Source organism: Onychomys torridus, chromosome 14 (genome assembly GCF_903995425.1).
Source record: "Onychomys torridus chromosome 14, mOncTor1.1, whole genome shotgun sequence".
Lineage (NCBI taxonomy): Eukaryota > Metazoa > Chordata > Mammalia > Rodentia > Cricetidae > Onychomys > Onychomys torridus.
In genome coordinates this window covers 54534694-54557236 of record NC_050456.1, presented here as the reverse complement: position 1 = coordinate 54557236, position 22543 = coordinate 54534694, and the positions used below count along the sequence as shown (strand labels likewise).

General features: G+C 44.6%; 1 protein-coding gene across 12 annotated transcripts in view; it reads right to left on the bottom strand.

Moving 5' to 3' along the window:
- Nucleotides 1-22543, bottom strand: part of Ttll5 (tubulin tyrosine ligase like 5) — a 248179-nt gene that overhangs the window by 38770 nt on the left and 186866 nt on the right. For all 12 annotated transcript variants that reach the window (XM_036206323.1, XM_036206324.1, XM_036206327.1 and 9 more), the window contains one exon: nucleotides 11054-11268. In XM_036206323.1, the coding sequence (XP_036062216.1) occupies nucleotides 11054-11268 (215 nt within the window). The remainder of the gene's footprint in view (nucleotides 1-11053; nucleotides 11269-22543) is intronic.

The window sequence follows — 22543 nt, the reverse complement described above, 5'->3', positions numbered from 1 at the left end:
GAATGATCTCTAGGCAACACACTGAAATTCTTCTCCTCTGAAACCTCTTGAGCCAGGCCCCACAGTTCAAATCACACCACGGTCTTCCATGTTCCTCCTATTAGGATGGCCCACTTAGCAGCACTTAAAGTGTTCAACTGCTTTTCTAATCCACAGTCTCAAGATCCGTATTCCTTCAAACAAGAGCATGGTCAGGCCTATCACAGCAATACTCCACTCCCAGTACCAACTTCTGTCTTAGTTAGGGTTTCTATGTTGTGAAGAAACAACATGGCCATGGCAACTCTTACAAAGGAAAAACATTTAATTGGGGTGGCCTGCATTTTCAGAGGTTTAGTCCATTATCATCATGGTGCCATATGGTGGCTTGTAGGCAGACATGGTGCTGGCGAAGTAGCTGAGAGTCCTACATCTTGACTTGCAGGCAATAGATGTGGTCTGAGACACTGGGCATAGCTTGAGCATATATGAAACCTCAAAGCCCGCCTCCATAGTCACACACTTCCTCCAACAAGGCCATACCTACTCCAACGAAGCCACACCTCCTAACAGTGCCACTCCCTATGAGCTTATGGGGAGCCAATTACATTCAAACGCATGGTAAAAGGTAATGCAGTGTGGAATAGGAAGCCAGCCTGCCTTGGCTTCCCTCAGTGATGGTCTGTGATCTGGAGTTGTAACCTGAAATAACCCTGTGACTCCCTAAGTCACTTTTGGTTAGTGCTTTTAACCACAGCAACAGAAATGAAGCCGGGACAGCAGTTGTGTTTCTTCTCTTCTCCCTCCAGTACAGATGGAATCAATGGTCTCCTGCAGCCCAGGATTCCACTACTGAGCTACTTTGCAGCCCTCTCTGGGTGTCTTCAAGGCAGTTTCTGTTCTTGGGCAACAGTGTAACAGGACCATAGGCTGCTGTGAATGAAGACAGTGAAGGTAAAGGACATCACAGCTCAGGAGCAGATGTCACACTAAACGGAAGACCCACATTATCACTGCTGTCCTTATCAGCACTGTCCTCAAATCATTCCGTAAGGACAGCACGTGTGTTCGTTATGTTTCCTTTGTAACTTGCTCACAGCTGCCACTTACAGGGGTTCCTGAAATATTCAATGTACACTCTGTAGCCTGGGTTGCGAGCCACTTGCCCCTCTGTCTACTCCTCCCCCATTTCTACCTTTTCTGAAGTCTAAGAAAGAACAGGCATTCTTCTAAAGCAGTGGTTCTCCACCTTCCCAACGCTGCAACCCTTTAATACTCCCCATGTTGTGATGACCCCAACCTTACAATTATTTTCATTACTCCTTCATACCTGTGATTTTCCTAGTGTTGTGACTTGTAATGCAGATCTCTGTGTTGTCTGATGGTCTTAGGTGACCCCTGTGAAAGGGTCATTCTGCCCCATAAGGGTAGCAACCCACAGGTTGAGAACCACTGTTCTAAAGGAACAGGTCACCGAGAAGTTCGATAATGAATTACAAATAATATCCCTGTAAGAGAAATATTGTCTGTGGTCATCACTCTGAAAGATTTCTTCTGGTAGGACTAGAAGAAAGCCTCCACTTGGGGAACTTGGGCCAATCCAAGGGTTGTTGAGAACTTCCACAGGCAGCACGACCACTGCATGCAGGCAGCCTGTATGTTCCTCTGCTCAGGTCTTGAGGAGCATGCTGAGTAATTGCCCTGTCATCCATTTGGCCAGCGAGGCATCTGATGTCCTTTTTTGGTGGACCTGTGTTTCCTCTGCTCTTGCTTTTGCCCATTACTTCACTTCATGTAACCTGTGCTGGAGTGCTAGGCTTTCCTTCAGGTCTGTTTCCTTGATCACCTCACCAGACTGATTACAGTTCAGTCCTGGATGCTCCAGTTCCATATCACAGTCCATCATGAAGGAAGTCAGAGCAGGAAGCTAGAAGCAAGAACTGAAGCAGAGGTCATGGAGGAATGCTTGCTCCTCCTGGCTTGCTCAGCTTGCTTTCTTCTACACCCCAGGACCACCTGCCCTGGGATGGCATCACTGATAATGGGCAGAGCACACCACATCAATCAATAACCAAGAGAACATGCTACAGGTTTGTTTACTAATAAAACACACTACACATTTGTTTAAGGGCAAATCTTAGAGAGGCATTTTCTCAACTGAGAGTCCTCTTCCCAAATAACTCTTAAGTTGTGTCAAGGTGACAATTAAACTAGCCAGGACAAGAAGGCAGGATCCACTGAAGGAAAATGCTCAGACTGTACACAAAGCCAGAGCTTGAGATGCGGACTATCACAGGACTGTGTGACAGAGGCTTGGGTGCAGTTGGGAAGGTCCTCAAAGCACCCCAAATCCAGTCACTCTTACAAAATGCTGGTAGTGGGGTGGGAGAGATGGCTCAGTAGTTAGGAGCACCTGCTGCTTTTGCAGAGGACGGACTTGAGTTTCATTTCGAGTCCTCACGCTGGGTGACTCACAGCTACTACTACTCCAGCTCCAGAAGATCCTATGCCCTCTTCTGGCCTTCATGGGCACCCACACACATGGGTACATAATACATAATTTAGAGAATATTAAAAAAAATACCCAGCCCCAAACAGTGATAACCAACTCCTAAAGGTGAGAAGGAATCTTAGACTACAAGGCAGGCTAAAGAAAAGAATGCTCCCCAAATGGAACATATACTTCTTCCCAACATTCCTTCAGTTGGTTCCAGGTAGTTTCTGTTTTTTTTTTTTTTTTTTAAAGATTTTATTTTTTTAACTTAATTTAATTTTATATATCAGCCATGGGTTCCCCTATCGTCCCCCCTCTCAACCCCAACTCCCCCCCCCCACACTGTCTTTTTTATAGCTTTTCACTATAGTTATACAATTAACTCATTTATTTTCTATCACTTGCCTTTAAAAAAAAGATTTAAAGTTTACTAGTGTCTGTGTGCATGTGAGCACAAATGCACGGATACACACACACCTCAGTGCCTTCGGAACCAGAGGAGGCACCAGCTGCCCTGCAGGTGGAGCTACAGGTGGCTGGGAGCCTCCAGATACGGGCGGGTGCTGGAGCTAAACTTGTGTTTCCTAGAACAGCAAGTGCTCTTAACCTCCGAGCCATCTTTCTAGCCTCCCTTTTCTTGTCTTAATAAATATATTTACAATAAATGTTTTAGGTGTGGGAGTGTGGCTCAGTGGTAGAGTACTTGCCTGGCATGCATGAGGTACTGAGTTTGATCTCAGCAGGAACAACAAAAACAGCCTGGAAGCAGATTTGTCCCAGTACACAGGTTTGACAGACAGCACGCCCACAGCCCTTTAGTGTGAAGAATTTTATATTTCACTGTTACCTCTAAATTATACGTAATAGACATACTTAAAAATACCACCAAATAGACTTTAAAGAAAGACCCAAAAGCCATCTTTTAAATTATTTCTAACAAGTTCATTATGATTAAAGAATATAAAGTGTTTGAGACTGATACTTTGTGGCACAGTATGTGCTGAACTTTTGTGAACATTCAAATTTACCTAAAACATGCATATTTGGTTAGGAGCAGGCATAACTATTAAAATTTTTAAGAGGCTGAGTTGTGACTCATATGTGAGTTGTAAAATCAATTTAAGGGCTCACAATCAGCAATAAAAATAAGATGGGGCTGGAGAGATGGGTCAGTCATTATGAGCACGCACTATTCTTAAAGAGATCTTGAATTCAGTTCCCCAGCATCCATGTTAGGTAGTTCACAACCGCCAGCAACTTCAGCTCCAGGGAATCTAACTCTTCTGGCTCCCATGAGCACACACACATACACATAAATAAGAATAAGCCTAAAAAAATAAATATAAGAACAGGAAAATACTTATGACACTTTATTTCACAAATGCACATAGTTATTTTTCCTGGATTGCATATTAAATGTATTTTTATTATGTGTGGTAGCCATAGAGATTGAAAGTTACTCATTTAAAGCAAACTGCTAATTCTGCACTTTAATCATTCAGATTGGTGTTATTTTGTTTGAGTTAGGACAGGGGTACATTTCACTAAGGAAGAGCTTCAGGTGGGGGAGGTGAAATATGTGTGTGAAAACACCAGAACTATCAAAGAAAATGGTTCAGACGCACAATTAAAGACACATACATTTAAATAAAGCACCCGTTATGATGGACAGTTTGGGAATTTCTCTTTGTAAGCTATTACCTTTGATTTATATATTTTGAATTTATAATGTTGAGTACATACATGTGCTTAAAGAAAACCTTATCATTGTCACACAAGCCCATGCCCCTGAGTTTGATCCAGTTGTTTCCTGGAAGCCATGTAAAGAGCTGGAGGAGATGACATGCACCTACAGTCCAGACAAGAGTGAAGACAGGAGACTCAAACAGGCGTCCTGGCCAATTAGCCTGGAGCATCAGCATAGCAACGGAATCCAGACGCAGCTCAACAAAGCACAAAGGGAGAAGTAGTAACGGGCAGATGTTCTCTTGACCTCCACAAAAGGGCGTGGTACACATGTGCCCACATCCTCTCACACGCGTACACACAAACAAAACAAAATCGTTTTAGAGAAAAGAAGAAAAATCAGCAGGAAGGTAGATGGTAGATTTAGTGGAGGAGTTGAGGGCAGGGTAAAGGTAAAGGTGCACAAAGGCAAGAAATGAAAACCACACCGAGGAAAGCGAGGGCCTGACTCGAGAGGCTTCAGGGCACTCAGCGGAGTGGACACGGGGCAAGCCAGCAAGCCGACAGTTTGGTTCTTTCTTTTTCAAATCTTTCTGTATTTTAAAAAGAAGATGATGCCGATTATGAATTTACCTTTGAGTACATCTCTGACTACATTTCAAATACAACTTTTGGTGTGTACAGTTCTTATTTTCAGAACAGCCTTCAATATGACTTTGATACAAGTGACTTAAAATCATGCTTGAAAATTTCCAAATTATTTGGGCATTTTGTCATTTCACTATAAAGTGGTCAGATAATATTTATTATTTTCTTTTTGAGAACTGAGATGTTCAAGCCTTAAAGACTGTTCGGGGGTGGCGCATGCCTTTAATCCCAGCACTCGGGAGGCAGAGCCAGGTGGATCTCTATGAGTTCGAGGCCAGCCTGGTCTACAGAATGAAAGGTGCCAAAGCTACACAGAGAAACCCTGTCTCAAAAAAAAAAAACAACAACAACCAAACAAACAAAACCCAAAACAACAACAACAACAACAACACCACCACCAAAACCCTATTCCGCTGGGGATAAGCTATTTCTCTATTGATTTGTTAACTGCGTTGTTCAAAGCCCCATGTGCTTTTGCCTCTTGCTTTAGATCTAATGTGCTTACAATAATGACAAATATTTCTCTTTTTGGGAGACACTGTTTTAGGATGAATTTCTCTTTCTTCTAATATATATTTTTGAACCTTTGTAAGCATACTTCCTACTCCAGATTTGTGAAGAGCGTTTTGTTTGTGTGTATCAGGAATTCCCCGTTCCCCTATGCCTGCTCTGAGTCACTGAATTCCCTTGGTTTCCCAGGTAGCCCTGGTGCCTGTGCAGCCAGCCCTGCTGCCTGTACTTTTTCTGACACCTTTGCTAACTTAGAACATGATACACTCCACTTTAAAGTCTGCTAGGAATACAACTGAAGTGTTTTCTAAAATGCTGTTCTTGCTCACACTTCAGCTGATTTTCGGAGTTAGCAAAGCCTCTGGATCTTTACTATAAATACTTTTAATCCATCCTCAGACCCAGGGAGCTTTCAATATTTGCTCATCTTTAAAGAAGAAAGTCTTAAGAGATGCAAAGCAAAGGAAGGAAATCTCCATCCATCACGTTTCAGTTTCACCCCCAGCAGGCAGGGAAGAAAGCTAAGGGTTTGAATCCAATGACCCATGTATGAACCACTAACAGAAAGTCATCATTCTGTGACTCTTTTTTTTTTTTTTTTTTTTTTTGAGACAGGGTTTCTCTGTGTAGTCCCAGCTGTTCTGGAACTCCCTCTGTAGACCAGGCTGGCCTCAAACTCACAGAGATCCATTTGCCTCTGCCTCCTGAGTGCTGGGATTAAAGGCGTGTGCCACCATCGCCCGGCTTCATTCTGTGACTCTTACACTACTTACTACTTACCTACACACAAGCAGTGTAACTTCTGCTGAGGAGGTGCTAGGCCCTGTCTCTCCAACGTTCACACCAGGAGCAAACTTGAAGACCCCCTAAGGCACTCTTCAGTCCCAAATGATGAGGGTGACAGAGAGAAGACAAGAGAATCTAACCTCCAGACTGCTTATTTCTTCTAGGTTCAGGCTGTGCTCTGGAGTGAGGGGCCACTCATTTCACAGACTGCACTCTCACAGGAAGCCACATAAAAGCCCTTCACAGTTCATCTTCAGCCCAGTCCTTCCTGGGTAGCATCTAGCGGGAATTCTGCGTCAGAGTGGCATTACTCTTTCCTCCTTTTGAGTGCCTCACAGCCATGAAAGTGGTAAAACTGGCATGGAAAGAAAGGGGCTGAGTTCCTAAGTGCTTACTTTGGATTTCCAAAAGCAGTATTTTAGGATGATTAATCTGCACTTGCTGTACACATACAATTTAAGAGGACCGGTTGGGACTTCTGAAGACAGTGGTCTGCTGGGAAGTGTTGGTCAGCATTCTGGGTGCTAACCTGTGTACCCTCCCACACTAGTACCCATGCCACACCCTATTCCTCCAGCATGAAAACTTTACAACTACTAATTACAATGACCACTTTTAGAAATACATTGAGTACTCCCTACAGAGGATGGATGTACAACAGACTCAACCATGTTTCTTCAATCATAGAATAAAAGACTGAAGATGGACAGATAATGGTTACTCTACAGTATGACAGCAGCTAAACCCACAACAAGGAGGTTTGGACCATTACAGCTCCTGAGCACTTTCCCTAGAATCTCCTCATTGCATTGACTCACACAAGAAAAAGCTGGAAGACACATACATGCGTCTTAATGGATATTTATTTTTTATGTTCTTCCGACATTATCCCAGAGCAGGTTTCATCATATCGCTGACCTCCACAGATGCTCCAGTCATATGCTGGTACTTGGTTTGACCAGGCTCTTAATGCTTTCCTCCTCCTAATCCCCAAGTCTTTAACAAACACCACTGTCCTAGGTGCTGGACAGGACAGCAGTCAGATACCTTTAAAAACTCCCACTAAGGCCAGACGTGGTGACACACTCCTCTAATCCCAGCACTCTAGAGGCAGAGGTAGGATTTTCTCTGAATTTGAGACCAGCCTGGTCTACAGAGCGAGTTCTAGGACAGCCAGAACTATACAGAGAATCCCTGTCTTGAAAAACAAAAAACAAAATTCCCACTAAGGTCATTTGAGGCAAAGCGACTTAATACTGTAGTTCTCTGTCTTCCTCCTCCCTTCATCCCAGTTCTCCTCTGTCCCTCCTCCCCTCTCCTCCCCATCCCTTCTCTTCTCCTTTCCTCTAGGATCCTAGGGCCACATACCTGCTAAGCATGTGCTCCACTACTGAGGCAACACGTTCCGCCTCCTTACTTTCTTAGGGGAAGTTTCCCAAGTTACAACCACTTTGATCTGATTCGTTCATACCCCTCATGAGCCTATCAGTTTGCCTGGCAATCTTTAACCTCCTTGGGTTTCTTTTCCCATATTTCCTGGGAAATACATGGTTCTGAAAAGAAACATCACAAGGAAGAAACAGTTCAGATGCATTTAGCTGTTGACAAGCTGCCGTCCATCCCTTTTAATTCAGCTATTTTGTAGAAGAAATACACAAACATGAGTGAAAGGAGGGGCTGAGATGGACACTAAATGACGAAGTGTTTCAAGCAGTAGAGGAAAATTAAGAGAGGTGACTGGTCCTGTGTAAATAGTTAAAACAAGTGAGGAGGGGCGGGGGAAGGGAGAGAAGGAAGACATGTTCACTCTCCTCACAGAACTGCCAGGAGGAGTGGGGGTATAGGAATTTGTGAGCGATAGCAAGTACTGCTGGGCCAGGAGGGACCAGGAAAATGGCTGGGAAGCGAGATTAAAACACAAACGCACTCATAAAGAAGCTTTCAAGTGCATAAACAGAAAGCAAGCTATGGGGGCGAATTATTCAGGAGGGGCATTGGGTTTTGTTTCACAGATGGGAAGAAGTCTTGACTATTATCATAATGAAACAGGACCCCAATGTTTTCATTTTCAGTTCCCTCTGCACCCAAATCCAAAGGACATTCCATCTCTGATCTTCTATTGTTCTCCAGACCCAACCTCTAGGATGTGGAAACTTTGATGATGCTCTTGGAAACTGCTTCTGCCTGTCTGATGCCAACCTCTGTGCTAGGAGAAGCTTCAAGTTCAACCCAAAGCACAGGGCTTGGCATGGGGAAAGGCTCATTACAACTTCTCATTAGCTCTGTCTCTTGGGGCCTCGGTGGCATTCTTGAGCGTGACTCAGTCCCACCAGTCAGGACGGACGGCTCTTGTTTGATCTGAGCTGAACCAGAAAGAAGGCTCTACCAAGATGGGACAAATGAAGCAACACAGCTTTCAGGGACACAGTAAACAAACTACACGGAATTTTCTTGACTCTTATCTCACTGTCAACCACAACAGCATGTAAGCCTCATTTAACATGAACTGTGGAGCACGCACTGTATTTCCGCTCAACATTTCTGAATTCATTACTCTTCACGATCCCTTTAGCCAGGTACTATGGCCATTCATCCTCTTTTAAAGTAGGAACCTGAACCACAGGGATGTGAGAAAGTTGTTAGGACGGTCAGGAACAAGAATCGTTCTGGAAGAGCAAGAATGGACCAAATGATGCTAAAGATTCTGACTCCAGGAGCCGTGAACATTTCTGCGGATTAAAAAGGACTACACTGCTTGTCTCGAAAAACGAACAAACGAAAAAACCAAAAGACTTCCCTGATCCAAATAACACATACAGTGTGGCTCACAATACTGCATCGGCAGCAGCTTCAGTCTGGTGCACTCTTCTGATGCAGACTGACCTAAGCCTACCTACGGGACCGATGCTAACATGAGCAAAGCTGGTGGGTGCCTTGGGACTGACTGTGCTGTCCCTGTAATTCTTTTTTGATAAGTCTAAAATTAAGGTAATTCATGAGTCACTGCAGAAAAAAAAACAGACACAAACAAATAAACAACAACAACAAACCCTACACTATTCTTTTTCTTTTAAGTGAGAAGAGGGCTCAGCTCATAGAAACTCTCGCTGTGCAAGCCTGATGACCCAAGTTCTGGACAGCACTGGCTCCCCAAGGTTGTCCTCTGACCTCCACATGTGTGCCACAGTGTATGTGGGTCCATGCTCTCTCTCTGCTCTCCCCCACTACTCTCACATTAATAATGATGTGATAATAATAATAATAATAATAATAATAATAATAATAGAAAGTGTCTATGGGGCCTCCACATGGGCATTCTACATGTGAGAGAATGTTAAAGTCTCCATTAGTGCTAACTTAGCCCCATAGACTTATGCTAGTTATAAAGGCAAATTGGAAACTATTTGCTGGAACAACGCCTCACAGCATGCCTTCTGATACTTGGATTATATTTCCCAAATTTTGAAGAAATCTTTGCTTCCCCCCTTCTGTGCATTTTTGATGCTGAGCTGTTTCCGGTTTTCCCACACTCCTGCCTGTCACAAAGAAGAAACCACAAAAATTCAGCAAAGCAGAATTTGCCTAAAGAGCTGCAATTCCATCTCAGGAGTTTGCAGGGCTTCCCTGCCAAGCAGCAAGTTCAGGGCAGCGAGCTGTGCCTTCTACAACTTTCCAGCCCTGCCATCCAAGTCCAGCTCTTCACGAGCACCACCCAGACCCTCCAAGGCCCACGCTGGAGAATCCATAAGGAACACAGCAGGTTCAACATTTGCTTTCAAATGGTTAGCTGTGAGCTTCTCGGAGCTGCAGAGTGTCTTCAACATCCGTCAGAGGATGATTACGGCTCACTCAGTTCCTGTTTATCTACTACCTATGAAGTAGGTGATTCCTGCCCCATTACTGCAAATGAGGAAACCAAGGCCAAGAGATTAAGTAACTTGCCCAAAGTGTCAACCAGTAAAATGGGTAATGGGTGCAAGTTCAGTAGGTTGCATACTTGCATACTGGGGCTGCACTCTTCAGGATTGACTACTTTCTGGGGTGCAGGGCGGAAGAGGGGCACAGCTCCTCTGCTGTCTTTCTAGCAGCATTCACCTGTGGCCTTCCTCCTGCCCCGCGCTCACGCTCCAGAGAGCACCAGGTCACTACAGTGCGACTCTCCGCTCTTTAGTGCTTTGCGGGTACTGAGCAAATATTTGTTGAGTAAATGAATAATGACAGCAACCAACGTGGTGATTAAGAGAGCCACAGGGGATTGTTTGGACTCAAATCTACAATTTGATTCACCTTCCAAAGGGGGAAAAGCAGTCACTACATGTTCTGAGTTTCTGACAACCAGGACGGAGCTGGTGAAGGACAGCCGAGTGGGGAGTCTAATGAGAAAGAGCAAGTCATAAATAGCTCTAGATATCCCACTTAGTATACAATGGGCGGCCTACAAAAGGCGGCAGAGACGCCACTGCTTGATTAGTGCTGATGAAGTTAACTGCCTAAACACAAACGTGCAAACAAGGAGAAGAGGAGGGCTGAATTCGACAAGGAAGTGAAAGGATCTGATTCTGCAGTGTGAGCTACAGGAGATATGTCTCCTTTCTCTAAGCCAACAACAGTTCAGGACCATTGTCGGGTGCACAGTCTGCAGCTCATGACAGAGGCTGGCAGGCAGCGCTGCTCAGCAATAACCTTGAACCCTGTAGATTCCCCGTCACAATTACCAGGGAACCTGAAAGCACAGTTGCTGCCCCTCCCTCAGGGTAGAGCCAGACGCAGCAGGGTTCAGTTCCTCCCCAGGTGATTCCAATTTGCAACCATGGCAGAGTCCCAAGTTTGGCACTGTTCATCAGGTGGTGTGATCTCGATTCAAATGGTCTTGGAGGCGTCCTAAAGAGTGCCATGAGCTTAGAACTGATGTAACATTGGAAACTGCACATACCATTACAGAAAACTTACTTGGAGGCCCTCTGGGATGTTGCCTTTCTGAGCCCTTGTTTGTGATTGGATTGGGGCTTGGAGACCAAGGTGGAGGAACTTGGAGGTGGCACCACTTTTTGTGGCAGGGTATTTGGCTTCTGGCCACCAGCTGTGGCACTGGAAATTCTGCAGCCTGCACCATTATTTATTGTCCATAAACTGGAGTTAGGTAGTGTCTGGCTGCCAAAGATTGCCTATAAGAAAGAAGAAAAGAAAATGATCGATGGAGAGCTCCTTCATCACCTGTGACTGTATGCAACTGATTTGTAATCCTGAAGAGGTGCAAAGGGGAAGGGAAACGGGTAAGTAAGTGTTGGGAGAAACTCCCCTAAGGTTGCAGGGACAGATCTGGATTCAGAGAAGAGAGGTCTCTCAAAGAGGAGTTGCCAGGGGCTTTTGAAAACACTCGCCTCAGGAATTAAGGCAGCTGGGCGCTGTGGGTTAGTTAGTACACATGAACAAGGAAAGCATTTGCTCTTTGGCTTAGCTTCCTCCAGTGCTCAATTCCAGGAGTGTTTAGTGAATGTCCTTCTGGGCCAGAGGACCACGGCCCGGGACCATGGCTGGGAGGCTAGTACTTCAGTGCTGCTCTAGAAGGTCTGCAGGTTGGAGGGAAGCAAAGACACCCATGTGGCCAGGGCACCCTGCACGAACAGTTGGGGAACTGAGGCAGGAACAGAAACTAGGAGCCAAGCCATGCCTGACCTTGAGGGCTAGTTTCAGAATCCCAGCACAGCAACACCTCACCCACCTAAAGTTTAACAGAAGACGAGAGTCTGACAACACAAGTTTACTCTACGAACACATCACCAATAAGTGCAGGACCGACCCCGGGCACCTTCTGCAAGAGGTGGGCCTGTAAAGACCCCAAACACCACCGAAACATGGAGAAAGCCACACAATCAGCACGACATGAAGGTACATTTCTTCCAAACAGATGCTTAGCAATATTTTTTCCACTTTTATGTATATGTGTGGTATACATGTATATATGTATTCATGTTTGCAGGTGTATGGCACATATGTGTGTGTTTGTGTGTGTGTGTATTTATGTGCATGTGGAGACCTGAGGGTGATGTTGGGAATCATCCTTGACAGTTCTTCCATTTTATTCACTGAGGCAGGGTCTCTGAAATCCAGAGCTCAGTGATCTGGCTAGCATTATTAGGCAGCTTGCTCTCTGTCTCTGCCTTCTAACTCAATTACAAACTGGCCACCACTCCCACTCCCATCTGGCTTTTATGTGGGTTCTGGGATCTAAACTTGGGTTCTCACATTTGTAAGGCAAATCCTAATGAAGGCCGTGCAACTGCTCGGGGTCTGGGCTGCCACCTGGGGCCAGTTGGAGTCCAGGGACCATGCTGCTGCTGGGCTCATGCCAATCTGCAAGACCTGTGCTGCCACTCAGGCTCCTGGTGAAATCTGGGCCCAAGCTGCGGCTACTGGCCATGTCTGGGTCTGTGGTACTGCAGCTGGGGTCTGTGTTGATGTCCACTGCCCATATGACACAGGGGCCCGTTCGAATCATATGTTGAACCACGTGTTGAAGCTGGTACCAGGGTACTGCTCACTAGCCAGGAGAGAGCCCACCTCCCACTTACCAGAGAGCTGACCCCACCCGTCACTGGCCCTGGGATAAAGGACCCAGATGACCATGACACAGGAGAGCTGACATCACCCCTGACCTGAGGGGGGTGGTGCCAACAGCCCAGACTGACTTGGCTACCACCCAGGCACACCTCCAGGGCTTTGAGTTGGCACTCCCCAACATCGACCCCAACTGTGACCTGCTGGAGCAAGTGAAGGGACTGGTCCTGTGGGATCACAGCAGCAGGGTCTCTGGGAGGAGTTTTGGTGAGGGTTCAGTATAGACAGTGTACCAGAAGCCAGAGGCCTTGAACCTGACCAACACCACATTACACAATGTACATGTGCAAGTGACGCTGTTTGGACACAAGGGTCTCCTGCATGACACACAGCAGCTCCCAGTGCCACTGAGACAAATGGAGAGGTAGGAAAGATGGAGGAGCAAAGGGTGGCTGTTGTCGTCTGCTTTTGTTTTCATTTTTAAATTAGTATTTTTTCTTTTTTAAAAAATAATTTATTTGTATTTTATGTGTATTGGTATGTATGTACTGCATGTATGTCTGGGTGAAGGTGTCAGGTCCCCTGGAACAAGGAGTTACAGACAGGTCTGAACTGCCATGTGGGTGGCTGGGAATTGAACCTGGGTCTTCTGGAAGGGCAGCCAGTGCTCTTAACTGCTGAGCCATCTCTCCAGCCCCTTAATTAATATTCTTATTTGTATTTATTTTTTAGTTTTCCTTGGGAAGGGGATGCTACAAGGATGAAGGGCAGGTATGGAGGAACTGGGAAATGAGTGGGAATGGGGTGCATGATGTGATATTCCCAAAAAATCAATTAAAATTATATTATTATTATTATTATTATTATTATTATTATTATTATTATTTTAAGATGAATTGAGAGGCTGTGGGAGAATGTCTAGCACTTCTTCTCTATTCTATGACTTTGAGGTGTCCCATTTTGGGGAACTGAGTCCCAAAGTCTGGCTAGGGAGATGCGACAGGGATGAGTTGAAGACTCTTGTGTGGAGTAAATCTGTTGACTGAAAGGCTTGACTGAAGAGACATTTCTAAGGTAGAGGATCTGAATGTCCAGCTGTGGAACCAGACTGGGTCACAGTGAGAGACAGAGATGGTAGGAAAGAAGGTGGCCTTCCTCATTTGTGTCTGGGCTCAAATGCTGTTCTGATGTTCACTAATGGGCAACTGCTTCAGTTTCTTAACTCCTCCAAGCTTTACATGTCTTGTAGGCAGTTGTAGCTGCTTTGCTGGACTGTCAGGGGATGAAAGAAGACCACACAGATCACTCTAGCCCAGGCATTCAACAAAGGTTCCTGGAAATTAACCAAAGCATCGCAGGCACGCAAGCACGCACGCACGCACGCACGCACGCACACACACACACAAACGGACACTCAACACACACTCATTCCTTTCCAAACCTCATCCTCAGTTTATGGAGGAACCAAAGAGCACACAGCCCACCTATCTGTAATCCTCTGCAAATGGTAGTTGGTTATGCATTTTTCCAGCATATTTTTCTGGTCTTATGATGATGCTCACTAGTTGGGAACGCAAACTCTTAAAATGAAAACATATGTTTAGGTTCTCAGATCATATTTACTCAATTCTTTCTGGCAGCAATAATCTTTTCCTCTTCTGAACACTTATAAACATGTATCCTTGTGGCTCTTACCAGAGTTAGTCCATTCCATCATGTGCGGCGGCCATTTACAAACACAATTTTCAAACTCTTTTCTAGATAGTGCACAGTGGAAATGTCTGGGTTTGTTTGTTCAATTTTCTTCTTTTCTATTGTTTGTGTTTAAAGTTTTTCAGTCGGGCAGTGGTGGTGGTGCATGCCTTTAATCCTAGTACTTGGGAAGCAGAGGCAGGAGGATCTCTGAGTTTGAGGCCAGGCTGGTCTACAGAGTGAGTTCCAGGACAGCCAGCATTAACATTGTGAGACCCTGTCTCAAAAAAACAAACAAAAAGTTTTTCAGAAGGAGTGTGTGTGTGAGTCTCTCTCTCAGTCTCTCTCTCTCTCTCTCTCTCTCTCTCTCTCTCCTCTCTCTCTCTTTCTCTATCTCTCTCTGTTGTGCACATACGCTTGCACACATGAATGCACATGTGGAGGCTGGAAGTCAACTTTGGGTGTGAGCTGGCCTTTAGGCAGGTACTAGGAATACTTTACTCACTAAACTATCTCCCAATTCCCCACAATTAATTTCTGTTGTACCCACAGTGCCTTACAGAGTATCTGATGCTTAATAAACACTTACATCACGAATGAAGAACACACACACACACACACACACACACACACACACACACACACAGTGCTATTTCAGCTATTTTTTTTTTTAAGTAACAACTGGATTTTTTGTAACAATAGGAGAACAGAAGACAGGCATGTGTACTTACATGTAGATGTAACAGTGGGGTAAGGGCCTTTTTCTAGATTTTAGTACCTAGAGTGTGTGATATTTACATCTATTTCACAGACAAAGTCTAAACAAGTCCTCTGCAGATCCCAAATGGAAGGAAGTTTATTTTCCAAGTGCAAAGTTTGTGCAAAGTCCTTCGAAGAGCAAAATTGAAGCAGGTATGGAGAAATTCTTACTTAGCAGGTTCAACTGGCCTGGATCTTACCACTTCTCTCTTTCTTTCTGCTACACTATCCAGAGTCTGTACAAATACTGTGTGCTTCCCTTAAAGTCTTTTTAAAAAATTACACTTCCTGCTTCTCTTCTACCTAAGATAAGCACAGTCATAATTCTGGCCAATGAGATCTAAACAAAAGTGTCTGGGTGTGGTTCTTCAGCGCAGAAGGACAGCTGGTTTATAGTCGTAGCCAGCACTGCTTGGCTTCTCTCTAGAACAGATTACCTGCCAGAGGTGGATGGGGGCAGCATGGACACAGTCAACAAAGTGTGCTGAAGGTGGAGAAGAGAGAACGTGGGTTTCTGATGGCACCATGGTGTCTGCAAGAGCGTATTTCCACAGATTTCTAATTATATGGGAAAAACTCTCTAATGTGTCTAACTCATGTATTGGCTAGGGAGAGGTTAGCTGTTACATGCAGTTAATTGTAATCCAGATTTAACTAATTTTTCAGTCTACACAGATTCAAGCTTGCTTAAGCTTCAATACAACAGGCATGGACTATGTTTCAGGAAGCAGTTTCTCTTTCCAAGGGCAGTAAAAAAAATCTCTGACTTGTGGTTTGGTGACCACACTCTTGGACACTCAATGGACAATGAAGTGATCACAACTGTGCATGGTGACATACCAGGAGGACATTACCTGAAATGTTAAAGACTCAGTCATAGAGTCTTTAGACACCTCACCAAAGCTGAGGTTAACTGGAACTGGATTAAAACGATCTCATCTGTAAGAAACAGCCCAGAAAAACACTGGGGTCTGTTAAAAGCAGACCGTAAGTGAATGTGTTTGATCAGTGGCAGGAAATCAGCTTCCCTAGGCTTCCTTCCCCTGCCCTACAGTCAGCCCTCAATCCTGCAACCCCACCAATCCAAGATGATGGGGATTCGTTCTCCTGATAACCATTCGTAAAAGGAAAGAAGAATGAGATGAAGCCCCTTCTCAAGACAGAACATGTTCAGATATACGCTATCAACAACGCAGGTCTGAAGGTGGATGTCTGTCATGCTGAGTGTGCCTGGAGCGAGGGACTGGGGAAAGAAATGACTTTACTGACCTGCTCAACATATGCATGCTTCCTGCTGCTTTGCTGGGTGTGGGAAATGCCACACTACAGCAAGGAGACTCAGAAAACCACAGCTTGAGGGCTGGCATGGCCCCAGGCGAAAGACTGGAAAGGCCCTCCTTCTCCCACAACACAGGGTGCTCGTGGGTGGGAAGGAGGGATTTCTGATAGAAGCAATCAGGCTGTGACTGGGAAGGTCACGGGGGAAGCAAGATCTGGCCTCTTACTACAAAGCTAATGATGTCCCAAGATGAAATTCTAGGAGGCTTTAATTTTTTTTCCTTCCAGAAAAACACTGCTTTTGGCCTTCTCTCAGGCTGGCCCATGCCAGAGCAGAGCTCGCTGCAACAGTGACTCTGTTTACTCTCTGGGCACCGTGGGCAGGTGCGATGGCCTCTATTGAGCAGGGCAGCACCTCTGTGTGGCCCTTTCACACCAGATCCACTTGCAGGTAGCATTTTCTCTACATCAGATTTGGATCTAACTAGGATAACATACCCATTAGCAAGCATACAAAGCTACTTCCAAAGGGTTCCTCTCTGGCAGCTCACAGACAGGGATGGTAGGTACACTCTCTTGCACATGCAAACCGCTAATCACACACTTGTCTACCACCAGGCCCGAGAGCTGTTCCATGAAAAGAACACATTATGAGTTTTGAGAGAGCTTATGATGCTGTAAGGACCTTGGAGCCAAAGCGAGGGGGAAGAAGGTGTTTCTATTTTGGCAAAAGCAAGCTTCGAAAAGGCCTTTGTTTCACACCGACTGCAGTTCTTGGCGGACTTCCACTCACAGTGTTTGTCAGCTGGGACAAGACTCAGGGCTGAGGGAGACAAGAGCAGCTCTTGGGGCTGCAGTGCTCTGGGCGGGCTGTGGCTGGGTGGGGAAGGAGCAGAGTCCCAGAAGTGCTACTGTTTTTGTATGGAGAGAGAACCACACAAAGGCCAGAGACAGGGCACTGAGCTTCCCAAGGTCCTCTAGCACAACCTTCCATTTCTAAAGCCAACGAACAAGGAAGGAAGACTTGATACTTCTAATGACTTACTGCCCAGGAGGCACCCACAGGTGCTTACCTGAAGAGAACTTTGAACTTCATGTTATCAACCAGCTGAAACAAGTACTCGTTAATAGACAGCCCCTAAATTAACTGCATCTGCTAAGATCTGAGGAGCAAGGACGATAATTAAAACCAGATCACTGAACGCACTTGTAAGCCCCAGAATAGAGTTAGGAGCAGCTGGGTGCATACAAGGAAGGTATCGCACCCTAAGCATCGCATGGCTTCCCTCCCTTCATCTGCAGGCCAGTCCCCATCTAACAACAGGCCCGGGTGGTGTTCTGTGGTCACTCTGGCCTCCAGTGACTGGTGGCTCTGCTCTGCTATCCACTTCCTCTCTCCCTCAACACAGTCGCACGCACACAGAAGCGTGGCAGGCAGAGGGCTCATCTTTCTTGGAAAACCTGAGTGTCCTTAACACATGGCCATTAGAAAAGGGGAAACAGTGTTAAAAGTCAGTTCCAATTCTACTCCGGGATACACCTGCTAATGTCTCAACAATGAAAACATTCTCTACGTATACATATATATTTCTATGTGTGTACAGAAATGACATCACATGACATCTGGTGTCCTGAGGCCTGCTTTCTCATTCTTGGTTGTTGTTTTTTTTTCATATCTGTAAAGGTAGGCCTATTATTGCTTTTAATGATTATATATTTTCTAAATGGTTATCAAACCTGACTTAACACCAATAGTAAAATGTTACAAAATGGCATGGGATAGATTTATAATTCTAGTCACATAAATAAAATTGTAAAACATGTTTGAGTGGAATGAAAAAACTATATATATATATTGGAGACAAGGTTTCTCTGTGCAGCCCATGAACTCCCTCTGTAGACCAGGCTGGCACCTGACTGACTGAGCCATCTCCACAGCCCTTTGTGTTCTTTGGTTCCAAAGTGTCAGAGGACTAATTTCCTTGACTTCCCTTTGACCATTATGTAGCAATGGCTTGTACCCCATAAAAGCGCCATCATAATTTGATGCTGATGCCGTTTTTCTCCTCCAGTTTATAAGACATTTCTGCCTTTGAACAAATGTGTTAATCTACACATACAATTCTAAAGAATATTCTTTTATTCTGGTGTTAATCTCTATTTTTAACTCATTCTTGTGGCTCTCTCTCTCCAGCAAATTAATTACATACCCCTTTTTAGGTAGCTAATTAACAAGCCTGGACCTTCTCCCAAGACATATTTAACATTCTCTACCTCTGGGAGAAGCACAGGGAGTTGATCTAAAGCTTCAGGGTTGAAATTATAATACTATGTGCAGTTAAGGTATAACAAAAATGACACACTGTCATGTCCAGTGAAGCATTATTGACGATAGCCAAAATATGGACTCAACTTAAGTATGTACTGATGAATGAATGAAGAAGGAAATGTGATACACACAGACAAGAGCATATTCTTACTCACTCAGGACATTCACTTTGGAAATGATACTTACGTGTGGTGAGAACATTTTCTCCACATGCTATGGTATGGCTAAAACATAAGGATGTGATGCTAAGTAAAATAAACTAGTCACAGAAAGGCAAATCCTATAATAGCCTATGTATATGAAAAACCTGAAGCAAGCAAGCCCATAGTAACAGGGAAGGAAGTGGCAGTGTCTGATGCTTAGGAGGAAGAGAAGGAGGTATTGTTCAGTGAGGCTTCAGTTTGTGTCCTGCAGCATGGACATGCTCTAGAAACTTGCTATCTAACGAATACACGCAGCACTGTACTCAATTGTAAGAACTGCTAAGAGGATATACTTAACGTTATGTGCTTTTTACCACAATGAAAAACTACAATAAGAGCAGCTGAATTTTTTTGTTGTTGTTTGTTTTTTTTGAGACAAGTTCTCACTCTTAGGCCAGGTTAGCTTCAAACTCAGACATCCTCCTGTCTCAGACTCCCAAGCATTAGGATTGCCCAGTTTAAGAGCAACTAATTTTTAGGGACCTCTTTACCATGGGTCAGGACTGCTCTACATGCTTTATATGTTAAACTTGGCTAACCCTCCACCAATCATCTGCAGTGGGCTGCACCATCACCTCTGTTTACAGAAGGAACCAAGGCCCACAAATGTGAAATTGTTGTCCATGAATAAGAAATTACTGTGTAGTAAGCTGGGCTTCATAATTCAGGGTATAAAGTGGGTCACCACACTCAGCTCGTTCCCTCCCTCCCTCCCTCCCTCCCTCCCTCCCTCCCTCCCTCGTGTTATCTGACTCCCTTTCAGACAAGTGTCTAAAGAAAATCCTCTAAGTCAGCTCTCTTCCTAAAGCAAACATAAACAAACCTAACACCGTAATTTTCACCAGCCGAAGAGGCAAACAATGTCTTCTTTCTTTTTGTGTGTATGATATATGCACACACAGGTGTGCCTGTGTGGAGGTTGACACTGAGAATCTTCCCCTAGTATTCACTGCCTCTATTTTATTAGCTGACACTATGTATCTCTGGTCTGGAACTCACTGAGATTCTCCTGCCTCTGCCTCCTAAATTCTGGGATGAAAAGTATGCACTACCACTCCTGGCCTCTGCCTTTATTTGTTGAGATATGATCGCTGACTAGGCATGATGGTACATACCTTTCATCCCAGCATTTGGGAGGCAGAGGCAGGTGGATCTCTAGTTTGAGGCCAGCCTGGTCTACAGAGTGAGTTCCAGGACAGCTACAGCTAACCAGAGAAATCCTGTCTCCAAAAACCAAAAAACATAAAACCAAAACAAAACGTGCACACACACACATATAAAAACCAACCTCTCACTGAACCTGGAACCGACCAATTGACTAGCCTGCTAGCCAGCAAGCTCCTAACTCTCCTGTTTCAGTCTCTCGGCACTCACATAACAGCATGCATCACTACACCCCGATTGTTATATGGGAGATGGAGATCTAAACTCAGATCCTCAACACTTGCTCAGCAAGCAGTTTGTTTACCCACTGAGCCATCTTCTCAGACCCAAATTTGCTTTTCTACAAAATCATTTTCTAGGGAAAGAACACACATACACATAAGCAAATCCTTGTTAATTATTTTAAAAGTTAGCATGTATAAGTATATATGCATGAATACCTGTATATGCACATACATGCAGACATGCATACAGGCATGGATGAGCACACATATATACAGGTTGAGTATCCCTTACCAAAAATGCTTTTGGTAATATTTCTGATTCTAGACTACATCCATTTATACAATGAGTCATCTTGAGAGAGGACCCAAGTCCAAATGTGCAATTTGCTGAAGCATTATATATGCCCTATACATGGAGCCTAAAGGTCACTTTACATAAGATTTTTAGTAATTTTGTGTATGAAAACAGTTTTATGACAAGGAATTTTCCACTTGTGGACTCAGGTTAGGTCTCAGAAAGTTTTAGATTATGAAACTTTTGGATGTTCAAGTTCCTGATGCTCAACCTGTAGAAAATCAGTTAAAAACAAAGCAAAGGCCTCCGACTGAAGGCTCACCTGATGAACTAGAGGGGAGTCATAGGTCTGCTTTCAATGACCTAGTCTATATTTTATTTGCTAGCAGCTGGAGAGCTGTATACTAGGCCCTGATTTTCCAATAACATGTTGGAATCTTATACCTTCTGATTAGTGTGGAGAAATAGTGCAAAGTACTAAATTCCCTGACAACTTAAACTCTCTGTTTATAGATAGCTACCCTGTCTCTGTCCTGAAATGGATGATGTTTGATTTGGCCCAGAATCATGTGCAGTTGGCCACTGTGCATATCTTACACAGAGCTTGCTGTCATGTAGTCCTTAAGCCATTTTCCTGTGCCTGCATCCATCTCAGAAGGATGGAGTGCTTCCTGTTAAAGATGTCTTTCATCATTTCACACAGAACTCCTGCTTTGAGTCCCGCCATGTGTGCAGAGACAGAAACCACAAGGCAGGGTGCACAAAGTGGACAAAGGCAGGTCCTGCAGCAAACCCCATCTTGACCCTCTAGACCAGTGGTCCTCAACCTTCCTAATGCTGGGACCCTTAATGCAGTTCCTTAAGTTGTAGTGACCCCGACCATCAACTTATTTCATTGCTACTTGTAACTGTAAATTTGTTACTGCTTTGAATTGTATTTAAATACCTGATATGTGACCTCCAAAGGACTAATATGTGGCCCACATGTTGAAAACCACTGTTCTAAACAAGCCCACCAGCTAGCCGCTGGTGTGTGAGCACCTACAACCAGCTGAGGTAGGGATGGTGCTGAGCGCTCTCTTCCTCCCCCGGGCACAGTGTGGAGTAGAGCAGTGGCAGCAAAGCCACATACGGGTCATCTGCGTAGTGACACGTGTGTAACATCGGGAGAAAACGAAGTACGTCTGCTGAGGAGGAGGCAGAGAGGGAGGGGCTCCTGAGGTCACCCGGCCTGGCACAGCTGTGGGATTGAGGGAGGTGCTCTAACTAGGAGCAATTTTCTCATCAGTGGACCAGAGACAACATTCACCAGACATACAAGAAGCACCGCTGTGTCCCTTAAAATCACAGAGGGGTGTTATCACAGCGGCAGCTTTACAAAGCAACCTGATGGTAATCAGGGGACTTCTTTTACTCCAGTCTACAGTGTGACAATGCCTTAAAGATTCAGATTTATAGGATATTGAAAATGTAAACCTAACGGGAACTATGCAAAAATGTCTGTGACATTCCTATCTGGAAAGACGTGTTATACGTTGCTATACAACCTGGCAGTCTTCCCATAAGATCCCACAGAAATACAAATAAGACAGTATCATTAACAACAGGTTTCAGAGAAAAAATAAGAGCTATGGCTGAAAAGACAGCAGGCTACACATGGTCTGAATCTGGAAGCCTGTGGAACACGGTTCAGGGTCTTGCACGGCTCATTAGCTTCCAGCCCTCTTAATAATGAAGAACAAGGGAGGGCGGAGCAGGCGTGTTTCTAAGGTCTTTGCACCCACAAACTCCTTATGATACTTACTGAATTAAGCACTGTGGTGACTGAGATATCATCTGGGCCTTCAATAGGTTTAATAAACTTTTTGTTTTGAGATTGTGCATAAGAATAGCCAGAGATTATGATAGCTGAATTGCAACTTTTCAATATAGTTTTAT